The following is a 22174-nucleotide window of genomic DNA, read 5'->3' as shown; positions in this document are numbered from 1 at the left end:
GGGAGAGACAGAGAGGAAGGTGTTTCATGGGACGTAGATGTTTGTCTTGATTGGACAACTGAGTGTACGGATCGGAACAGTGTGATCTCTGTCTAGGTGAGATGTAGCTGTCTTCCTGCAAGAAGTCCAGTCCTTTCTGACGGTGCTGCAGGTAGCAGGAGGGTGAGGAACATGCCTGGAGAGCTGGAGATTTGCCTTCTGCTCCCAGCTGTGCTACAAGTCTCTGTGGAACAGCAGAAAAATTGTGTAGCTTTTCCAAACATTGGCTTCTCTGCCTCTTAGATGGTGACTGCATGGTTTGCAACTGTACTGGAAAAGGGAAATTATTTTAATCTTGGAGCACATCCAGGGCTTGAAGTCCCATTGCTTGATTTTGAGGGACTGGGGTCCAGTGCATCAGTGAGTTGTGGTGGGATAAAACCCTTCTGTTTGCTTTGCTCAAGTCTCGCCAAGACTGTGCAGAGCAAGGGTGGCAGTCCATCTGGCCACGCTTCTCCATACGCAGCATGCTTTCTGAAGAGAGAGTTCATGCCTTCTCCAGGGGTGGTGCTCAGTCGTTGCCTGAGGATTTTCCTCACAACTGCTGTGGTGTCCTCTCTGTTCCTGCCTCCTAGGAGCAATATCTCTAGGTGCTTTGCATGGAGGCTGAATGGATGTGTGGGCGCCGTGTTGCGTTGCCTGCAGAGCTGCTGTCAGGAGATTTGTGCCAATCTGATGTTGGAAGGTCTCTTCTTATCTTCCATGCTGTTTCGTCTCAATTGGTCCTTCAAAACCTATCTGCCTTCCTTGGGTGGCGGTTGTGCTCTCTCTTGAAAGTGTGGTTGGCACCTGGGGAGAAGGCCGGGAAACCCACAACTTTTGCAACATGTTCCTCTGCTTGGAAATGAGCAGAGCAGCAGCCAGCCTTGTGACGAGGGTGTCCCCAAAGGGGGCCAGGGCATGACTGCTCGCAGCGTTTGGCCCGGTGTTGTGAAATGTGACCGCAGGCAGTTCACCGTGCAGGGACTGTGCCATCCCATCCGCCTGCTTTCAATACCTTGCACCTTGCAGTTTTGCCAAAGCAACTCTTGGTTTAGCAGCTCTTCTACTGGATGTCCAGCTGGAGGGAGATGATAAAGGGACAAATTTTTTTTTTTTTTCCCCCACAGAGTTGCTTAACACCCTCATAAACTCTTGTAAAGCATTGATTAAAAACTTTGACCTCAGGGCTCTTGAGGTGCTTCACAGAGCTCCTTGGAAAGTCTGATTACGTCCTCCAGAACTGTCCCTGCCTTGTCATTTTGCTCAGTGTGGGTGGGAAGGAAGGGAGAATTTGGGGAATACACAGTAGAAGAGGTTGACAAGTTTACGCTCGGTTGTGGTGGACAAATTGAGTCCTCTCCCATGAAAGATGCTTCCATAAGCAGTGCCTTGGGAGAAGTGGTTTAGTTTCGTGTGTGGTCCGTAGCACACCAGGAAAAACAAAACCCAAAGACTGTGTTTTGTGGTTTCAAAGTTATGATAACAATTCTGTCATGTTTTGTCCTTAAATTCCCTGCCTGTTCCGTGCTGGGATACGAGAGGCATTGGGAAACTGGGCTCACCCAGAGTGTGCGGTGAGGAGCGTGTTCCCCTCAGAGGACCAAGCTGTGCCCTAAAACAAGCTGACGTGCAGGGATGTGTATTTTTGCGAGTGGGGTGTTGTAAGGGGTGTTTATGAGTCATGCTGTGCTCTTAGTCACTGCTTTCCTCTCGCCACAAGTTATGACTAAGGTGCTGATGTGCCGATTCCCCGCTCATTCAGTCCTCGGCACCGCAGCGGAGCATTTCTTGGGCGTTCCTCGTGCACTCTGGATGTATAAAACTTTTGGTGAAGACCATAATAACAGGCTGTGGCAGTAGGACATGAGGCAGGAGCCCATGAACCTCTTTGGTGTAGAGGAGAGAGCTTCATTTGACAGGTCAGTGGTTCCTCGTTTTGGGTTTGCTTTCACCTGTTTGGAGCCATTGGTGGCTTCTCTCCAGTGCAGGAAGGTCCAGGCAGTGGGGCTGGAGGTAGCCTTTTGGGGAGCCCCAGCAGCCAGGCACGGCTTTACTGAGCCCTTTTGGAGGAGTTGCTGGGAATTAAGCGTGGGTGGAGGTGGCCATACTGAGTGCACCAAGAAGGGGGTCTGGGTGAAGCCTCTGCCAAGATCACAGTGGCTCTTGCTCCTGCCAGGGTGAGGTGGGGAGATGTGCTGGATGAAGCCGCCACTGAATACTGAGCATCAAACGTTGGCCAAATAAGCAGAGAACTGAGCATTTTGTGGTAGTGTTGGGAACTGCCTGGGCATGTGGCATAAGTAAGCGATGTGCTGTAGGGATGAAAGCAAGCAAAGGCCTCCTTGTCAGGTGTCTTTTGTAGTATTGACAGGTTATATGTCTTCTTCTTGGATTATTTTTATGCATTTGTGTTGCCTCTAACCAAGACATTGTGTTGTCTGTGGGATGAACCCTTCCCTGTGTGTTGGGAGAGGGGAGGTGCCGGACCCAGGGCCACTCTGGATGCCAGGGCTGGCACTGCAGGGGAAGGGGAAATCTGCCTGGGCACCTCTGCTTATGGTCAGGACAGATCTGGGAAGTAAACCTTCTGGACAGACACCATGAAAATACATTTGAATTTGATGGGATAAAATCTTCCTTCGCCACCCTGGCACAGTCTCTGCCAGCCCAAGATTTAGGTTTGCACCCTGAGCCGTGGAGGAGAGGTGAGATGCACAGAGCCGTGTTGTGAAAAGGTTGCAGCCAGGCACGCAATCCGTGGTTTCACAATGTCCTCGGATGTTGGGGCTGAGGTCCCTCTGTGTTTTCCTGCATTGCTACAAGGCACGTGGACCTCCTCTTCATGGTGGCTGTCTGGCAGCAAGGTGACAGTGCCGAGGCTTTCCTGGCTGTACAAGGCTGGACTTGGCAGTGGGTTTGTGACCATCACCAGTGGACTTCAGAGCCACCGAGGACAATCTGTGCCTAACGCAAGGAGTAGGAGCGTGGGCTCTGCCATCACTTTTCCCAGCTTAGACAAGGTGATCTTTTGGGATCCCTTCCAGCCTGGGCTGTTCCATGATTCCCATCCAAACCCATCACAAGGTGCTGCAGCTATAATCTCTTGCAGTGTTATCTTCGATGGAGGCTAACCCAAGGTTACCTCCTTGCCACAGACACGTGAGCCAGACTTGGCCTGTCCTGCAGATGGAAGTTGTGGGAAGGCAGATATGCCTGCAGCAGGTCAGGGGGAGAGTGCCTTGGCCCCACAGCCTCTCATGGTTGGGTCGGGTTTGTGTGCTCCTCCTTTTCTTTGCCAGGTTTGGGAGTGATCTGGGGAGTAGAGGGCAGGATGACAGCTAGCAGAGCGGGGCACGTCGTTGGCTTTGGGGTTGGGAAGTGTGTCAGGAGGCAGTAATGGGGTGGTGTTTCACCGTAGGAGCGTTGTGCTCCCTTCCATGCACTTAACTAAGGGCCTGGTATACTGACTTTCTTCCTTCTTTCCCTTTAGGAGATGAACTAAAATGCAGCACACGACGTGCACAGAGGACAGGATCTACCATGCACTGGAAAGGTGTCTTCATGGGCTTAGCAGAGATGCTGTCTCCAGCAGATGGGCTGGTAGGTGATCTGTTAACCACAAACTTGTTGGTCACAAGCCTGACCCCTGACAGCCTCGATGGGGTGGGACTCTTCTGTCTCTGCATGATCTGCTGACCTACCTGGGCACCTGGTGCTACTGGAGGGTGGAGGCCTGTTCTCCCTTCCAACGTTCTACGTTAGACATGGGATCCAACCCAGTCAGTCTTCCCAAGTGTCTCACTGCAGTAGGAAGATGTACCAAGATGCTGAACGACTCCTGTTGGGTCTTACATAGGTAAAGCTCAGCAGAGAAGCTGTGTGTTGTGCCAGTTGTCCGTGCATGAGCTGGAAAGAGGGAGGAGTCTTCCCTCAGCACGAGGAAAGACTCCTTTGTGTAGTCAGCCAGCTTGGCCTCGCTGTCCTGCATACAGTCCTCAAAACCTATGGGCGTAATCTCTGCCACATTGTCAGAGGCGAGTGTGGAGATACTGTTATCGGTCTTATGTAAACCTAGATCAGATACCATGGTGGCCATAAAGATGTGGCCCATGTTCAGAGGGCCGCAGAAGGATTTGCGATGGTGCTGGTGAGGACAAAGCAGCAATGAAAGGCAGTCATTTTTGGGTGTAATTTTGACCTCTCTCCCTCATACTTGCACTTGTAGACCGCAATTAAATCACTCCCAAATCCTCTTGTGGAAGAAAGAAATGAATGGGGGCTGTCCAATCCAGATTTCCTTTTGTTTATGCAGTTCTTTCGAGCCCTTCTGCTTTTCCATTTACCTATAAGTCAAGGAAGAGATGCAAACGGTGTCCTACCTGCTGCCAAACACTGGAGTGATCCCTCTCACCATGCCCCCTTCCTCACACGCACCAGAGTGATGCCAGCTGCCTGCGCTGTAGCATCACCCTGGGTCTTGGTTCACACAGCTATGACCAGGACTCCTGGATCCTTTTGGTCTCCCCATGTTCTGGGAAAAAGGCCCTGAAGTGTGACTGACATTCCTGGTTCCTGGAAGCGCGACCTCGCGTTTGGCATCGTTACAGCGCGTGTCCAAAGAAGTCCATCTCGCCAAGCAATTAATTGTGCGCCACATAACTCACCTCTTCCTGTAATTATAATTAATCAATTCCTGTGTCACTCACAAACTCTGCCCTTCTCTAATCCTAGCCCTTCAGTGCTGGTGTGTGTGTTAGGGTTGCCTTTAAAAAAACGACTTAATAATTTTTCCACCTCATTAGCAAAGACAAGACTGTATGGGGTGGGGGTCAGGTGGTGGTGGGCTCTGGTGGAAGCAGCTGTGCTGTCCAGCGATTCCTCATTTCTAAGGATTTTCTCCCATCTCTTGGCCTGCTGGCTTTCAGTCCTCCGGTTTTGAGGAATTTGGCAGAATGACCTGGCATTCCTTTTTTTTTTCAGGCATTTTACACATCAGAACATTCCCTTTCATCAAAAGCATTTGTGCTGTTGCCAAAAATCTTCAGCGTGACAGGCGAACCCCGTTGCTGCAGTCATTGGTGGGTCTGACGTTAAGAGCTGTGCTGTGCCCCAGCCCTGGGGTCCTGCTCTGGGCAGCCCCTCTTGGCCAGAGGCTTTAGTGCTCTTACGCATAGGCTGGCCAGCCCCACTGACGTTTGCTTCCAAGAGTTCGCATCCTACTTGCAGTTGGAGTAGGGAGAATTTTGTTATCATGGTAACATATGTGATTTAGGGAATCATAGAATCACAGAATGGTTTGGGTTGGAAGGGACCTTAAAGACCATCCAGTTCCAAACCCCCTGCCATGGGCAGGGACACCTTCCACTAGACCAGGTTGCTCCAAGCCTCATCCAGCCTGGCCTTGGACACTTCCAGGGATGGGGCATCCACAGCTTCTCTGGGCAACCTGTTCCAGTGCTTCACCACCTTCTCCGGGAAGGTTTTCTACCTGATATCCTGTCTAAATCTCCTCACTTTCAGTTTAAACCCATCATGCCTTGTCCTGTCACTACAGGCCCTTGTAAAAAGTCCCCCCCAGCTTCCTTGTAGCCCCTTCAGGCACTGGAAGGCTTCAATAAGGTCTCCCTGGAGCCTTCTCTTCTCCAGGCTGAACAAGCCCAACGCTCTCAGCCTGTCCCCATGGCAGAGGGGCTCCAGCCCTCTGATCATCTCCGTGGCCTCCTCTGGACTTGCTCCAACCAGTCAATATCCTTCTGATGCTGAGGGTTCCACAGCTGGACGCAGCATTCCAGGTGGGGTCTCACAAGAGCAGAGCAGAGGGGGAGAATCCCCTCCCTTGACCTGCTGCCACACTTCTCCTGATACAGCTCAGGGTACAGTTGGCTTTCTGGGCGGCCAGTGCACACGGCCGGGTCACGTTCAGCTTTTCGTCTACCAGTACCCCCGAGTACTTCTCTTCAGGGCTGCAAAAACAGAAAACAGACCATAATGCACAGGTATAGCTACACTCCTGTTTCTTTTCAAAAACAAGGCAAAAATGTTTTCACATTCTTCTGCCTTCCCCACGGTATGAGCAACGGTTTAATTATTGCTGTCCTGTGTCAGATGCAGGCTGTTATTTATGGCAGGGCTCTGTTCCTCATATAGTCAGTGAATCCCTCCATCTTGTTCTTAATTGTGCAGTAGCCTTCTCCTTTCTCGTTTTTAACTTCTTACATCACTTCTCTTTCCCAATTTATTTGCTTTCCCCTCCTTTTTTACCATTTCCGTGCACCAAAGTCACACATACCACATGGCAGCTTTTGTGGGCTGAGACCTTGCTAGATTTGTTTTAATTTTTAAATTATTTAGTGCTTTATTTTTACATGATAATTTTACAGGAGATTGCTCCAGAGTGGATGAGTAATCACTTCCGATGCGTTGGTGTGTGTTGTGTGTGTGTCCCCTCCCCATAAGTGGCTGAGTAGCTGACATCTGTGAAGTCAGCAAAGAGAAGTGTGAGTGCTTTGACCATCAGATTTATGCCCTGGATGAGCCCTTGGTCAGCTCTGGGAACTAGACAGATAAGTTTTCCTCATCTGCAGTGTTTATTGAAGGAACCAATTTAAAATTCATTGTCTCTGACTCACAAAAAGACCTGTTAGAGAAGTGCTAGGAAAGATAACCTTCTTTTCCTTGTGGAGACCTCTTCAGAGGGTTTAGCTTCCTCTGTGTTGCTGGAGAGAGATGATGGTCAAAGCAGAACGTGCTAAAGGTGGAAAAATATTACCTTTCTTGCTGGTGAGCAGTGAAATCAGGAGCCCTTGGTGAAGGAGAGTGCTGGGCTTGGGTCTGGCTGCTGGGGAGTCAGGGGTGTGTTGAAAGGCTGGAGGACCACAGTGGATGGGGAGCTGCTGGGGGGGCTGTAAGGCAGCCCACAGCCTGAAAGGTCCCAGGGGTGGGAAGGAGCTGTTGTGTGTCTGCCACAGGGCTGCGCATGAGTCAGAGAGGATGAAGGATGCTGGTGAGGGAGGATGGATGAAGGCCACTGGTGAGCTGGAGGAGAGGAGTCTTCAATGATACATCCTAGGTGAGGCCCAGGGGGTTCGTTCTGCTCAGCTCTAACAGAGCGAAGCTTAAGATCCTGCTCGATTGCAGCATCTGAATACCCTCATGGGGAAAGAACAGCACTCAGGCATGTGGGGGTCCTCCAGCTTAGTCACCCAGGAGTGAAATGCAACGTCTCACATCCTTCCAGCTCTAAGTGCAGAATTAAGGTACGCTGTTACTAAACCTTGCAAATTTTAATCTTTGAACGGATTTCTCCAGGCTTGCCGTGGGTTTTCTTGTGGAAATCACTGCCCAGGCTGGGTCGATGTGCTGGGGTGGCTCCAGCCATGGGAGGTGCTGTTGTGCCCTGCTCAAGGGGCTCTAAGCAGCTGCTTGGAAATGGGAGCTGCAGGTTGGACTGCTGTGCGGTGCGGGATGCATCCCAAGAGGATGCTGTGACTGTGGCGCTTCGGGCATCTCCGAACCCCTGCTTACGAACCACTGTGAGTCCAGGCAGTGCCTTGGAGAAAACTGCCTTATTTGGTGAGGGTGTAGTGGAAATGGTGGGAGTGGGTCTGGGGGAGGAAGGAAACAGACATCTGCTTGTCACCCCTCCAGCTGTGTCACTTCTGACAGCCGCGGGAGCCGATGCCCAGCCCAGTGCCGTGGGCGACAGCAGCTTGGGCATGCGGTATTTCTGCCTTGTTTCTTCTTTTTCCGACTTGACAGTTGCCCTCTGTGAATAGCGGCGGAGGGGAAATGTCAACCACCGAGATCAGGAAGGAGCCGCTCCGGGAGGAGGCCGTCTCGGTGCGCTTCTCAGAAAAGAAATCGCAAAGCCTCATCCTTCCGAGGCCGCCCACAGGGCCGCTGCTGCCCGCTCCCGGCACGCTGCCGGCAGTGTCGTCGACGCCGATAGCGATCAAAGCGAGAGCGTGTGCTGCACCCAGTCCCTCCCGGTGCGGGGCTCCTGCTGCAGCCTCTGCCCGCCACTGCGCTCCTGCTCGGAGGCTTTGCTCTCCCAGAGGGAGATTTTTCTTTGGGTCGGTGTCATGTTGAGCGCAGCCGAAGCATGCTGTGTAGGATACCGGGATAGTACAGCTTAGTCTTGCATCTGCTGCAGCTCCCTGTGTTGCAGCCCCAGCATCCCACAGCCAGGGCCACGATGTGCTCTGGGCTGCCTGTGTTTCTGGCAGATAAATCTGACTCGTTCTCCATGTATAAATTAAAAATAAATAGTGCTGGGTTGCTCTTTTAATGGAGCAAAACTGGATAGATGAGCGTGAGGGCAGGGTGGATGTAAAGTTTTTTAGCTGTGGGGCTTCCTGCTGCCTTGCTGGGAGGTGTCCAGGGCCTCTTGTGATGAATTCATAGGATATATGGGCTGGAAAGTGAAATTCTGGTTTGTGCTGCCTGCACAGGGTGCATCTTTAAAAGCTGATCTCAACACCTCCGGAGATGGAGATCACCCCGCAGCTCCCATGTGGACCACTCACCTTTAAGACATTGAGCAGTTTGTGTGCATGATTTTGCTTCCAAATTCCCACAGCCAAGAGGCACCTGCCTGAGCTCTGCAGACGCTGCCTTGATAGGGTTCAGGTGAGTGAGGTGTTTTCCCACAACACAGGACTTTCCAGTGTTTATATGGCTTGACAGAGAGGGGGTAATGGGGAGCACAACACCCGCTTGCTTGGCAGGGAGTATTCCTCTGGTCGCCTTAGGAGACATCCCAGGGCATCCCTGAGTTGTGCACTCCATGCAGATTTGGGGCTTCCCTTGCATCTCATGGTGAGAAAAGTTTCAGTCTTTCTGCGAGCTCTCAGTGCGCATCCTACCCTGTCCACCCTGGGCCAGGGAGGGTGTCCAGCATGGTCTGGCACTGCTAGTTTTGGGCATACCTGGCACAGCGAAATGAACCCAGATTGGATTTGGTTCTCTGGGTTGCTCTGACCTGTGGTAAAACAATGCTGCTGGGTTGCCCCTGTGATCTGTGGCCTGACCCTGCATGATTTACCGTCACAGCAAACCAGCAGTGGAGCATCTGCTCGGGTGTGTTGAGGTGAAGTAGATGCAAATAAAACTTTGTGGAGGTGGTTTCTCACCTGGCTGCAGCCTCTCCCTGACCTGGGAATAAACCAAGTGATGCTCTGCAGTTCATAAAAGGCCCTGAGTGCTACCGCAGCAGCCATCTGTGTCCCAGGTGGATACAGGACATCTGCAGAGGGGTAGAGGGGGTCCTTGCAGGCAGGTGGCTCTGCTCTGCTTTCAGTGTCATCTGGGGATTTTTTTCCTGACCTGTGTATCACCCTCCGTGCCCAAATAACCTTTTTAGTCTGGATACAGAGGGCATGGCTGCAGGGACTAACTCTGCTTCCAGCGGTCAGAAAGTGGGTGGTCATGACCTGGAATGTGTGTGGAAGGAAGGGAATTCCCACCCAGGTCTGAATGCCCTGTCCTGACTGATGCTTGGCAGTGCCGAACACTTCACTTTGCTGCATGGTCTTTGTGTATTGTGTCCAGGATTTCCGAGCTGCATTTTGTGCTCGAGACTATTTATAGCAAGGATGCAGCTGTTTTGGTGTATCTTTGGTTAATGCTGCTTTGCCAAATTTAGGAGCTCAGCCCTTGGCAGCCTGCTGCCTCCCAGCACCGTTTGGTTTAATCCCAGGGTAATCCCAGTGCCTTGCCATGACTATGAGTTAAACAGAAATTCTGCTTATGGCGTTGTTACTCAAATATACCTGTCTGCATCCTTATGCTTCAGCTCACGGTTACTGTACAAACCCAAAAATGGGTCAGAAGACCTCAGGTCTAAATTATATTTGTAAGCCTTCCCTCGAGCCCTGCCCTTGTCCCTGCTTGCTACCCGTCCCCCCAGCCCATTTGCAGTGGGTTTGCCCCAGCTCCCTCCCCAGGGGAGCAGCCCAGCGCCTCTCCCTCTGCCCCATTCAGCACAGAATAACACAGCGAGCCGCTGCCGCCGCAATTTCCTCCTCCCTCGCTAGAAGTGAGAGGAAGGAAAGAGCCTGGGTCTTGCTGGGCTATTTGTATTTGTGGTTACGCTCGCGCAGGAAGCGGCGTTCTCCTCGTCTGGCGATGCACCGCGCCGGAGCTCAGCTCCGCTGCCCTCGCCGATCCTGCCCCGCACAGCCAGGCTTCGCCCTGGGTGGCCACAGCGGGACTGGCCTCTCTCGGGGCCGCAGATGACGGCTTGTTCCAAGACACCGCTTAAGCCCAGCCGCTTCTTCAGCCAAGCTCCCAGCAGCTCTGAGTGCTTCTACTGGGTCGGTTGCGTTCTTGACTGTCTCGCAGGCGCTGGGGCTTTCCCTGGAGGGTGCCGCGCTCTGGGACAGCGTTGTTTTCTGTGAGCAGTCTGCTGCAGTCATCCTAGGCAGAGTCACGGCTCTGTGCCATTGCGCTGGCTCATGAAAGGGGCTCGAAGGAAAGCTGGAGCAGCGCCGTGTTACCGGGTTGCTGTGCCCTTGCTGACAGGTTATCCCCATCTGAGGTTGTGCTCTGGGTGTCAGCAAACCCAGCAAGATGCTGGTACTGCTATGGAAGTGCCAGAGGCAAATTAAACATTGCAGCTGTAATTAACAGCAAGTGCATCTGAGCTGCTTGGAAACTTTCCAGCAGGATCTTTCTCTGCTGGAAAAGTGTTGATTCATTGAAAGTATAAAGTTGCATGGCAGCGGGGGGTGGGGAGGGCGGAGAGGTGATGCTTTCCCATGGGGGAGAGCTGCTGCCCTGTTAATTCAGCTACAAGCTAGGCACAAAGCCACAGAAACAGTGTGTGTCCTGGTGAGCAAATGCCTGTCCATGGCAAGAGGGGGGAACAAGCGAAGGCTGTTTGTGCAACCTTGTCACTAGTTTTGCTTGTCCTGGCATCATCCTTCTCCCACTTGGGCAGCTGGGCCGTGTTTCTCCTTTAAATCCATCTTGTTTAACATGTAGAAGGTGTGTAAAGGTACTTTTATGGCATTTACTTGTCTGTATGCTTGATGAATTTGTAACCTCTGCAGCTGGGAATGATGTTTGAGGGACAGACAGCGTGACCTGTAGGTTTGTGATGAATACTGCTGTCCCCTTGCCAGCTCATGGAATTGTTTCTTCCTTGTTAGCTCCAACGTGACAGCCAACACGCATAGGTTGGTATTTATTATGTTTCTGTGCCACTTAGTAGACCGTGTGAGTGAAGAGCGGCTGAATTTGCCTCTGATCATTAGCCCCACGTCCCTGCAGTGAGAGATGTTGTGTTTCTTTTGGCTTTGCTTTTGGACTGAGCTTGGAAGAGCCGCCATGCCAGCATCCCAGAAGCACACCATGTGACCGAGCTGTGTGTGGTATCTGCACTGCATCCGCTCCTGGTGAAAAAATCCATGGTGATGTGGGATGGGGGAGATGCAACCATGGACCCTTCTCAGATACTTGTTTGCTTGAAATTTCCCCATAACTTTTCTCTGTGGGGCTGCGTGCAGTGCCTGGGTCCCTGGGAGGGAGGAGGAAGAGGAGGAGGTGGTGCTGCTGTCTCCTTGGCCTGCAGATCCTGGTCTGCCGAAGCCGACAAGCGCCGCGTCCTCCCCTGGGATGCAGGGCTGGGATGAATGGAGACGCCTGGCAGCCTTTGTGCAGATCATTTCCTCTAAGACCATCTGGGAGGTGGCCCCAGCGGCCAAGCAAAGTGAGGGATTCGGGAAACACCTTGGGCCATTGTCACCGGACGGGTCCCAGCAGCAAGAGGCAGATGTCCGGGGATGGAGGCCAGGGAGGCTTCAATGAACTGGGGTGAAAGACCCTTCATCCTTTTGCAAGGCAGTTCTCCTCCCTCAGTCTGGCATTTTAATCTGTTAAATGAAATATATTTTACCCTTCTGGTGGGGTTTTAATATATTTAATGAAATCTTGAAGGTTCTAAGAGGTGGAATGAAATGCCGGGCAGGCTTAACAACGATGCTGGTATGAGCTCTGACTGTCGCAATTCTGATGTGATGGTGCGTCTCCAGGGCATGGGGAAGCTGGTCAGGGGCATGCAGCATCTTCCCTCGGGTGCGATGTAGCTGGAGGGGGTTGGATGTGTGCCCAACAGGGAGCTGAATTTTGGAGGGTTTGAATGAGCTTATAGTTGAAATAGTGCAGCTGGGGCAGCAGTGCAAGGCATTAGGCTTCTGTGCTCCGGCAGGCTGAAGGTGGGCATCCAGCTATGCCATGCTCGTTCCTCTGGCCTCAGGAGCAGGCATGTGGTGGCACAGGCATGCCTACTACCCAGTCTCCCCGGGGGAGAGGCGTCCAACCCAGCTCAGTGCCTTGGGCTGCATGAGCACGAAGGCGCTTGGGTGCAAAGCGATGCTGCTGAGATAAAGCACCACTTGGCAAGGTTAGATCTGTCCAGGAAGACACGAGGCTTTTTCCTCTGCCATGATGTGATACAAGCAGCAAAAACCTTCACCCTAACTCCTTCCTGTTGTTTCTCCCTCCTGTGAGCTTCTTGGAGGAGGCTGTGAGTGACGGTGGCTCTGTCTTCCCACAGCCGGGCTGTGCCTGAATTGCTGGAGCTTGCAGGAGCTGGTGAGCCGAGACGCTGGCAACTACCTCATCCTCGTGGAGAAAATCCTCAGCAAGGCCAAAGAGGTGAGTTGGGGGGCTGACGGGGAGGGCTGTAGCCTCTGAGGTGGTGTCAGCTTCAGGGCTTGCCCAAAATGGAATTTTGAAGAGCTTGGTGGGTGACTTTGGGTTGTGGTAAGTTATTACTGGAGCTTGGGGTCAGGTGGTGCTGGGTTGGCAGGTCCAAAGCTCTGTTGGGAACAACCCCGTGTGTCCCAGCAGCTTCCAGCACGTGGAATCTACAAGAGAAAAACCCAGCTCCTAGATCTGCTCTTTGGGCAGCACTGCAGATCCAAGGGGAAGGGTTTTGATTTCCCAAAGCACTGCTCAGTGCCGTGCAGGGGCAGCCTAGGTTGTAGGGCTGTGTGGATGGAGCCGGCCTTCCCCCAGCATAAATGGGAGCTGCTAGTCCAAATCAGAGCAAACTGAAAAGTTTCCTGTTGTTTTGGATGGAAGCTTTGCCACAGCTCTGCTGGGCTTCCTGCAGGGCCCGGAGCAGAGCTGAGACGCTGGGGAATGTGGGCAGGGTTTGCACCACGCAGCAGTGTTGGGTCAGGCACAGTGTGGGGGGGTGAAATGGCAGTGGGGCCGTTTCACATGGTCCCATCATGTGCTGGGGAAGCTCGAGGCATCGTCAGTCGAGCAGCCTTGACTCAGGCTGTGACTGGGAAGACCTTGTGATGTGTTTCCTAAATCCTCAGCGCTGGGATTCATGTGATGGGGTAAACGCTGCCTTTCATTTTTTGGGAAAGAAAGGCTGTCTAGCTGCCAGGCTGTGAGCTGATAGCAGTTAAGATTAGCATGATTCAGTTCAATATTTTTTTTTTTTTTTAATGGCTGGAATTGTTGTAGTTGCAGATAACCCTAATGTAATAAAATGCTTATGCAAGGGTTTATTGCACTTCCTGCTGTGCTCATGAACAAGAGACACTGTCTGCAAGCGTATCCTCAAGCCATCACCAAGTCCCTTGGTGAAATAATTCTGCTGGCTCTTCACTGACAAAGGCCAGGACAGAAATCCATGGTTTGCACCATGCAGCTGAGAGAGGCTGCCTGCTTGCCTCTCCAAACTGCCTGCTTTGAGCCGCTTTCATAGAATTTAATGCAAGTCTGAAAGGATTGGGAGCATCAGAGGGCTGGGGGCTTGGCCAAATCCAGGTTCTTGAGGGTAAAAGCAGAGCAGCGGTCTGTGCTGATCTGCCTGTCCCGTTGATGTTGGACACTGGGGTTTTGGGGATTATTTTCCCGTGGAGACAAGGGAATCTGCTGAGGATGGTGATGTGTTGGTGCGGGTTGGGCCGCACTGTTGGGGAGTCTCCCGGCACCTCCCAAGATGGTTTTGGGTAGTGCTTGTGGCGAGCAGCCCAGCTTATGCTTCTGCCCTTGGGCTCTTTTTTACAGGTGCAGGAGAAATGCGACTATGATCTCGTGACGCCCCTGGCTCTGCTTTTCTACTATGCGGTCCTGTATGTAAGTTTTGACGCTGCTGCATGCTGCTCCCAGCCCCTGGGGAGGCAGGGGGTCCGGGGCCCTGCGGAGCCACGCAGAGCAGTCACTGAAGTCGGGGTGGCTTTTGTCTGAAACATCACGGTCTGCTTTGATCCATTCATCTCAAAAAAAGATCCTGAATGAATCTACAGGGATAAAGACTAGGCAACCATTGCACAAGCTGAGCGACAAAAAAAAAAAAAGCGCTTCAGTGTTTTTAATATTTTTATTTAAAGATAGGTTAATCAGAAGGGGAGACAGACAGAGAAGGCAAATTTTTTTCATTACCCTTTGTACTTGTGCAAAATATATAGGCAACACTAATGAAAAGGAGCGGAGGCTTCACAGGAAATACATTTTTATTATTATTATTAGCACAATGCATCATTATCCTAAGGAAATCATTGCTGCCAGAACTTGCAAAAGCACAGGCTGTTAAGCGATTCATCTGTATGGATTTGTGGTTGTTAAAAAGAAATTTATATATAGGCTTTGGCACGTGAGCCACAGCCGGGAGGTTGGGAGGGTGCAGAGCGGATGAAGCTTTCTCGGAGCTGTGCCCAGTGGGACCCTTTGACCCTTCCCTGGGAGAGAATGGGGTGTCACAGGGTGAATCTCTGCTCTGATCCATTTCTCCCCCTCCCACATCCAGCCTAAACCCTCAAGGTTTTACGCAGCGCTCGAGACCCATGTCGTTGCTCCCTTTCTAATCAGGTCTCCTCATTCTCCGTAGGCTCCCCACTTCCCACCGGGCTCCGACCTGCTCCTGAAGGCTGCTGGTGTATACCACAGCTTCCTGACCTGGCCTGTGCCCTACTGCGACATCTTCCGCGAGCTGCTCACCTTCATCAGTGACGAGCTCAAGGCCCCCGGTAAGGCCCCCTGCTCCGCCGTGGGGTTTTCACGTGCTGCTGGTGCTGCTTCCCCAAAAACACCCGCTGCTGTGGCCACCCGTGCTTGTCCCGAGACTCTCCTGGTGTTGCTGTATCATACCCCCTTGCTTCGTGAATCTCCTGAGTTGTGGTGTCCACGTTTACCTTGTGTGTCCCACGCCTCAGCTTTTCCAGGAGGCCAGGACCTCTGCCTGCCATCCTCTGGATGATTTTCCCTGGTGATCCAGCACAGAGGGAGACCAGGTTCCTCTGGAGGAGCAGGCGGGATGGTGTGGCTGTGTTTTCGGTGGCTGCCTTGCGTGCCAGGTGGTGGGAGCATCCCAGGGACACCAGCTCTGGACCAGTGTGAATTAGTGAAACATGTAATGATTTCCTGGCTGCCTTTCAGTCTGCGGGGTCTTTTCCATGGCAAAGCACGTGCTGGCTGCTCCCGCCCAGCCCTGGGCTTTGTTTGAGATGCTCGGTGGTGTAACTGGGGTGATAACAGTGGGTCCATTCATCGGCGTCAAGGTGGCTGGAGCCCTTGAGCCTGCCCTTGCGTGGAGATTTCCATAGGGCTGAGGGACTCCCCGGCTCTTTCTTTACAGACGAGGCACTACCTTGTGATACGGCTTTGGGCACATCTATCGGCAGCAGCAGCGTTCCTCTTAATTAAGGGCTCCTTATAGATGTCCTGTTGTTCCCAATGGAGCAGCTCTTCCAATTATTTCTAAAAGGCCATTTCTTCTAATCTCCCTGTCTTTTGGTGGCTTATGGGGAGCTGTTATCACATGGAGCAGATTTCAGCCCTTGTTTAATCCTGCGCAAGGCCATGGCTCTGAGTGGGACTGGGGAGGTCTCAGATGGGTACGTGGGCTATGGCTGAGGCTGGAGATGCTTCTCCCCTTCCTTAAATCCAACAGCTGCTTTGGAGAGCCCTGATGGGCATGTGAAACACAGGTCTCCATCATGGCAGCAACATCCTGTGGAGATGGGAGCTAGTAGGGTGCAAATGCTTTCAAAGGAACAGAAAAATGAACAATAAACCCCCAAAGCCTTTGCAGCATTGGCACTGGACTGGCTGGCTTACCCTCAGCGCAAAGCTCCACCAGCCTGGCCGCAGACAAGGTCTGGCTGGGCTGTTGTGCTGTGTCCAGCCTCCAGCTCAGAGCTGCAGGGCCAGCATGGACGTGGGGATGCTCATCCCACACTGCTGCAGGCATGGACTTCCCCAGCTCCTTCCTGGTCATTTATTGCTGTGACACCAGTCAGGACTGTGTTTTACAGACCACTGGGAAAGCCCCAGTGCTGGGGCGGGGGTTGCTACATCGTGCCCTTGTGCCATCACCACCATCACTAGTGCCTGGGGCTGCATGAGCTGGGGACTTTGGTCCAAAATCTCTTCCCCTCCTACAAGTACATGAGATTCCCCCACCTCTGCTCAAAGATGCCGTGTGGGAGGTGTTGGCCTGCTAGGGCTGGGGAGCCTGATGCTGCCCCTCGCCATGGCCTGTCCCCCCAGCTGGAACCAAGAACAGCAAAAACGTGTCCCCTGCTGGTAAGCTGTCCAGGAGCTCATATGCTTGTTGCCCAGCCTCTGTGACCTGCCGTGGGGTTGAAGCAAAAGCTTTTTATTGAGAGGAGGGTAAATATTAACTGAGAACAAGCTGCTGTCAGCGTTTGCTGAGAATGCAATAGCTTTTATCTGCAGACTGGGGCTGATGTCTCTGCAAGAGGGGCGAACACTGCTGTAATCAGGGAGCCTGTGTGGATCAACATGAGCTGCCCAGGGGTGCTGGGTGCCCATGGGTGCTGCTTCTTGTCTGCTGAGCCGCATCTGGGGTTGGGATGAGGCTGCCTTCAGTACTAAGGGTGCTGGATATTGTTGATGCTGTAAGATCTTTTCCAAGACGTGCCCTGGTCCTTATGCCTTTTGGGAGTGACATGGGCTTTGCTGTCGCCAGCCAGTCCAGGTCCATCAGACACTGCCTAGTTGGGGTTCCTGCTGGCATTCTGGGGGTGGTCCCACAGAGGCATCCTGGGACAGGAGCTGCTTATGCCAACCTCGTCTCTGCTGGGGCCAGGCTGGGCTCTATGCCTGCTTGAGGGAAGGGGGCAGTGAAAAGCTGTCCCTGTGAGATCCAGCGCCTGGGGGGGGCTAAAGCAAGTGGCAGAAGCTGCTAAATATCACCTGTGCAGTTCAAACCAGATCCCACATCAGCAGTGGGGCAGAAGGGACTGGGAATGGAGCAGCTCTCTCTTTCCATCCTCTGGTTGCCCACCCATCCCCCTGGGCTTTCACCTTTCCTGTCCCAAGGCTCCTTGGCTCCCCGCTGGTTCCCTTGCATGGTGCCTTGTCCCCATCAGGACTTTTGGTGCTGCCATGCCTCCTGTAGGCTGTGGTCCAGCCGGGTAATGACCACATTGGGAGCTTCTGAAGCAGTGTGGTCTGCAGTGGTGCCATGTCTCCTGTCCTCTGCTCTCTCCCCAGGGATCTCCTTCCAGAGGCTGGTGAGGACAGAGCAAGGGCTGTCCGTGAAGAACTATCAGAGCTCCACCGTGTAAGTGTGGCCATGGACACTGCTGGTGACCCTCTCTGTGACATCCTCACCCACATGTACCATCCACGCTGCAGCGAGCAGCATCCCAGAGGTGTAGTGGTGGGTGCCAGGGAGAAGAGCTGGATAGCTGGGCTGCGCTGTGGGAAGGGAGGAGGGAAATGTGGCATTTCCACAGCCGTGGGTCAGGGTCTTTGAGCTACCCATGTCGGTTATCCTGCAGCCCTGCACTCAGCCCTGCACTCAGCAGGGCTGCAGGTCTGGGTGCAAATGGCCAGTGAAAGCAAAGTCTCCTCTGCAGGGAACTGCTGGTTTCAGCACAGGCTGGAGAACCACCAGGAGACACTTTGATCTGCGTGTTTGGGAGCCACCAGCCCGAGGGGGATCAGAAGCGAGTCTGTCCCAGAGCAGCAATTAATGAAAGCCTTGCGGCTCGGAGCGTAGTCAGACTTTGCACCCTCTCTGAGGGCTGAACCTTGCCTCCTGCCAGGGCACCTCGTTTGTAAATAGGAAAATGAGCCTGGGTGGTGTGTGCCCTGCCTGGCTGCAATGTCCCAGGGACAGTCCTTCGTGCACAGCCACCGCTACTCTCTGTCCTGCTGTTCCAGCTTGTCCACCCATGCCGTGCAGCTCTGGATTGCAGCTGTATCCCACCCAGCTGTGCTGGTGCTGCTGTGCTGCTTTCCCAGTACGAATCCCCTGCTCTACAGACTTGGACTGGTACACGTGCAGCTGCTGGTGACTTACCAGCACGATGGCTGTGTTTGCATAAAAAACCCTGAAAGCTGGCACAAAGCCGTACACAAGCTGAACCTTGACCTTGTTGAAGGCTTGTGCCCATTGCCTGAGCTTTCTAGAACTAAGCATGCCAGAGGTCTCCTTTCTTCAGGTTTGGGAATTCAAAGCCTATGGATGTTCATTTTGTGGTCCAGAGCAAAAATGGAGCTGAAGTACGTGGCTTTTCTCCTTAAAGCCCAGAAGTGATGCTCTGACCTGCACCTTTCAGAGTGAAGGTGTTTGGGGGGCCCCTCTCATTTTCTACGCACCTCTGTTTCATCGCATGTGCTGGATGCCCAGTTTGGACAACAATCTGCTGTGCTGGAGCCCTGTCTGGGGCTGGTCAAACCATTACTGGGCTGGTGATAGTGCAGATGTGGCAGGAGGGGTGGTGGCAGGGATGCACCGAGGGGCAGGATGGAGGCTGCTCACCCCTTACCTGCTCCCTGCTCCTGGCTAGCACTGCAGCGTGGGCCTGGCACCCCTGCACAGCCCAGCGACTCTCTGGCTGTGACTGATGTGAGAGGATGCTGCCATCTAGAGTGAATTTCTTCAAGAGTTTCCTGTGCCACCAGCATCTGAGTGGCTGCCCAGACTAACCACAGTCCCCTTGTCCCCAGGACGGTTCTGCTGCTTAATCGCTCGGAGGTGCAGAGCGAGTTCCTCTCCATCGCCGAGAAGCTGAGTGCCAGCGAGCACCCGCAGCGTGCCACGCTTGTCTTGCTCCTCGAGCACCTCTACCAGGCCAGCTTCGGCACCTGCTGCGACCTGGACAGCCTGCACCACCTCCTCAAGGTAGGCAAGGAGAGCTTCGGCAGTACCGTGGTGCCGTTGGAAGCAGTTTTGTGCAGTTGGCTGGTCGATTTTCTGGCCATAATAATACCTGATGGACAAAAGAAAAAATGTTTTGATAACACTTTGTAGGTAAAAAATATGTGCCTTTCCGTTCTCTTCTCAGGTTAGACCTGACGTCTGTGCTTCTGTTTCGTTGAGTGTGGTGGTGGGGTGTGATTAACTCGCCTTTTCCTCTTTACTTCTTTCCCCATATCTGGAACACGTGGATTTGAAATGCAGCAAAAGTGTTTATTTGACCAGAGAAACACTTTGCTTTGGTGTTTGGGGAGGTAAAAGCTTTTGAAGAAAAACCCGTAGGTGTGTTCAAACAGGGTTTTTTTTTTTCCTTCTTTGCTGAAGTTTTTGCAGGGGCCATGAGGGGATACGTATTAGAGGAGGGGGAGAGATTTATCCGGTGGTGTAGGTAGTGACCTTCCCCTAAAACTTGTGTGGAGGGACCCACTTGATCTCTTTCCTTGGCTCTGCTCCCCCCAGTCCAAGACACTGGAAGAGCTCTTGGAGATCTATGCCAGCGCTGCTGACGCGCAGGAAATTGCAGCTGCCAGCAGCGACCCTGTCCTGGCCCGGGAGCGGCTGCAGAACGTGCTGCGGGGCATCGCCGGCGCCGCATCTTTTCCTGCCATCGCAGGTGAGAATCCCACCCTGTGCCCCTCTTACCCCCAGGGTTTTCTGCTGGCTCATCTCAGGCAGCAGCAGTGAGCTCCCCTGCACCCTGGGCACTGGCAGCCAGCCCTCTGAGGTGCAAACCCCCTGTTTTATGCAAAGTTTCAACCAGGTCCTATTTCATAACCGTGTGATGAGCCAGAAATTGTTTCTTATGTTTCATTAAAGCCACAACAACAAAAAAAATGTCTCCAGCCTTTACGGGTGAGATGAAAACTGTAGATCAGAAACCGGTGGTAGCAGTGATTCCTGATAGCCCTTAAAGGTGTGAAATGTCCTCTCGTCCCAGTCACATGTGACTTGTTGGGGATAACGACAGCAGCATTGGTGTTCTGCATGACCTGGGCTGCCCAAAACATGTGCTTGGGGTGGGTGGCATCTCTCACCGGCCAGGAGAGCTGTCAGGAGTGTATTGGGGTTCCCCGCAAACTAACTCCTCTCCCTCCTCTCTTTCCAGGTGAGGCTCAGCCCCGCAAGCTCCACACCATCCCCATCCCTGCCGCTCGCTGCTACACTTACAGCTGGGATCAGGATAACTTTGGTAAGCAGAGGGGGTCCCCCACCCCTCCTAGTGGTACTGCAGCCCACTGCTCCCCATCACAGGGGTTGCTGAGCAGCATTTCAACTCCGCTGGGGCTGCCACGTGCAGTGGAGGGCATGGCACAAACTGTGGCTGGAGCCTGAGAGAGCCAGTAACATATTGTTGGTGTTGGAGGAGCGGTAACGCTGTGGGGGCCAGTCCCCCCTAGATGGGAGAGGATGAGGGTGTCAGCTTGGGCATGACTCCTGCTGGGATCCCAAGTAAAGCCCTCCTCCAAGCAGTGGGCACAAGGCTGTGGTAGCCCCAAAACACCTGTTGCCAGAGACAAATTATGCAGGGCTTAATAATCCTGGGCAAAGTTGTGCCTTGCAGTAAGCTGGAGGAGGCTTGTCGCACCCAGGTCTGTAGGGATATTGGCAGGACAAAGACCTTGTTTGGTAGAAAGCTGCTCTGCAAGGAGTAAACCTTGCTCGTGCCCTGGAAGTAATTGCTACTAGAAAAGCCTGACCACAGTGAGGCGTTGGGGGGTTCTGGGCTTGAGACCCCTTGGATATTACAGCTCTTCCCCCACCTGTAGCAGGGATGGCCGAGGAGTGGGTGCCTTTGTCATGCTCTTGGCCTGGCCGCAGCAGTTTTGCAGGGGAAGCAGCGGCTTCCCCTTCTGCTGAGCTGGTCTCTCCGGCTTCCCCATTCCTGGAAGACCTTTTCTGTTCCCAAGAAAGCTTAGTGTTTGTTGCCTGCTGACCTCAGCAAGCTGGACCAGAGCTCTGGCTTGGGCTTTGCAGTGAGTCCAGCCTTGTCAGGAGGCTGCCCACAGCGGGGCAATTTGAGGTTTGATTAGCCAAATACCTTGCTTCCTCCTGCCGTCCAGTTAAACCCGTACGGGACATGAGGTGTTGTGAAATCTGTGTAGGAAGGAAGCAAAACCCCAACTGGTGTTTGCCTTTCGAGAACCCAAACAGAATGTGACCTCAAGGAGAGAAACATGTTTTGTTTTGCATTGTCTGAGTGCCTTATGGAAATGTAGAAAGGTTCAGTAGATTTTCTGCTCCGAGATGGAAACCGTGCAGGATCAGAGAGCTTTGGTCATGCTGCAGTAGTGTTGTTGTCAGGGGTCATCACGTTTCCCATGGTTAGGCTGGAGCCTGTGCCAGATGTGATTTCCCTCCGGGTGCCTTTCAGATATCCTCAATGATGTCCTCAGCAAAGAGTGCAGTGTCGTTGAGCCCATGGCCTTGGAGAATGAGGAGGAGGATGAAGAGGAGGAAGAGGAGGAGGTGGAAACCGATGGCTGTTCTCCCGGGCGGGACTCGCTGCTTTCCCCCATCTGTGCCATTTCCAAAGACTCTGTTTACTCGGCACTGTCGGAGGAGGGATCTAAGCCCTCACGAGTGTCTCTCTTCACCACCTCCAAGGACTCCATCTCAGAGCTGACGGTGGTCTCCAGGAAGTCCTTGAAGTCGTTTGTCTCCAGCCTGAGGGACTGCATGGACAGTGGGTACGCAGAGGACAGTGACGAGAATTCCCTGGACATGGTGGGGAGGTCGGAGCTGAAGGTGGAGAAGGCCCACCACAAATACAGACACACGCTGACCAACAAGATCTACAAACTGTTCAAGAGCAAAAGCCAGCTCGTCTTGAGGAGGGACCTGAAGGACTGCCCAGACACGGGCTCTCTCTCACTGCCCCTGCGCCGAGCCGAGAGCCTGTGCACTCCCCAGGCCAAGCACCGCATCCCGGCACGGTCCCGGCGTGCTCACTCGCTGCCG

At 53.1% G+C, this 22174-nt stretch overlaps 1 protein-coding gene across 1 annotated transcript in view; it reads left to right on the top strand.

Moving 5' to 3' along the window:
* The first annotated feature begins 3524 nt into the window (after positions 1 to 3524).
* Positions 3525 to 22174, top strand: part of PIK3R5 (phosphoinositide-3-kinase, regulatory subunit 5) — a 25777-nt gene continuing 7127 nt past the window's right edge. Inside the window, exons 1-9 of the mRNA XM_010148896.1 lie at positions 3525 to 3621; positions 12578 to 12678; positions 14053 to 14121; positions 14873 to 15011; positions 17503 to 17572; positions 18967 to 19141; positions 19676 to 19829; positions 20322 to 20405; positions 21588 to 22170. Of these exons, the coding sequence (XP_010147198.1) occupies positions 3525 to 3621; positions 12578 to 12678; positions 14053 to 14121; positions 14873 to 15011; positions 17503 to 17572; positions 18967 to 19141; positions 19676 to 19829; positions 20322 to 20405; positions 21588 to 22170 (1472 nt within the window). The remainder of the gene's footprint in view (positions 3622 to 12577; positions 12679 to 14052; positions 14122 to 14872; positions 15012 to 17502; positions 17573 to 18966; positions 19142 to 19675; positions 19830 to 20321; positions 20406 to 21587; positions 22171 to 22174) is intronic.

The sequence above is a fragment of the Eurypyga helias genome, unplaced genomic scaffold (assembly GCF_000690775.1).
Source record: "Eurypyga helias isolate BGI_N326 unplaced genomic scaffold, ASM69077v1 scaffold8813, whole genome shotgun sequence".
Taxonomy (NCBI): domain Eukaryota; kingdom Metazoa; phylum Chordata; class Aves; order Eurypygiformes; family Eurypygidae; genus Eurypyga; species Eurypyga helias.
The sequence above is the reverse complement of the archived record's forward strand: the minus strand, read 5'-3'. Positions and strand labels throughout refer to the sequence as shown.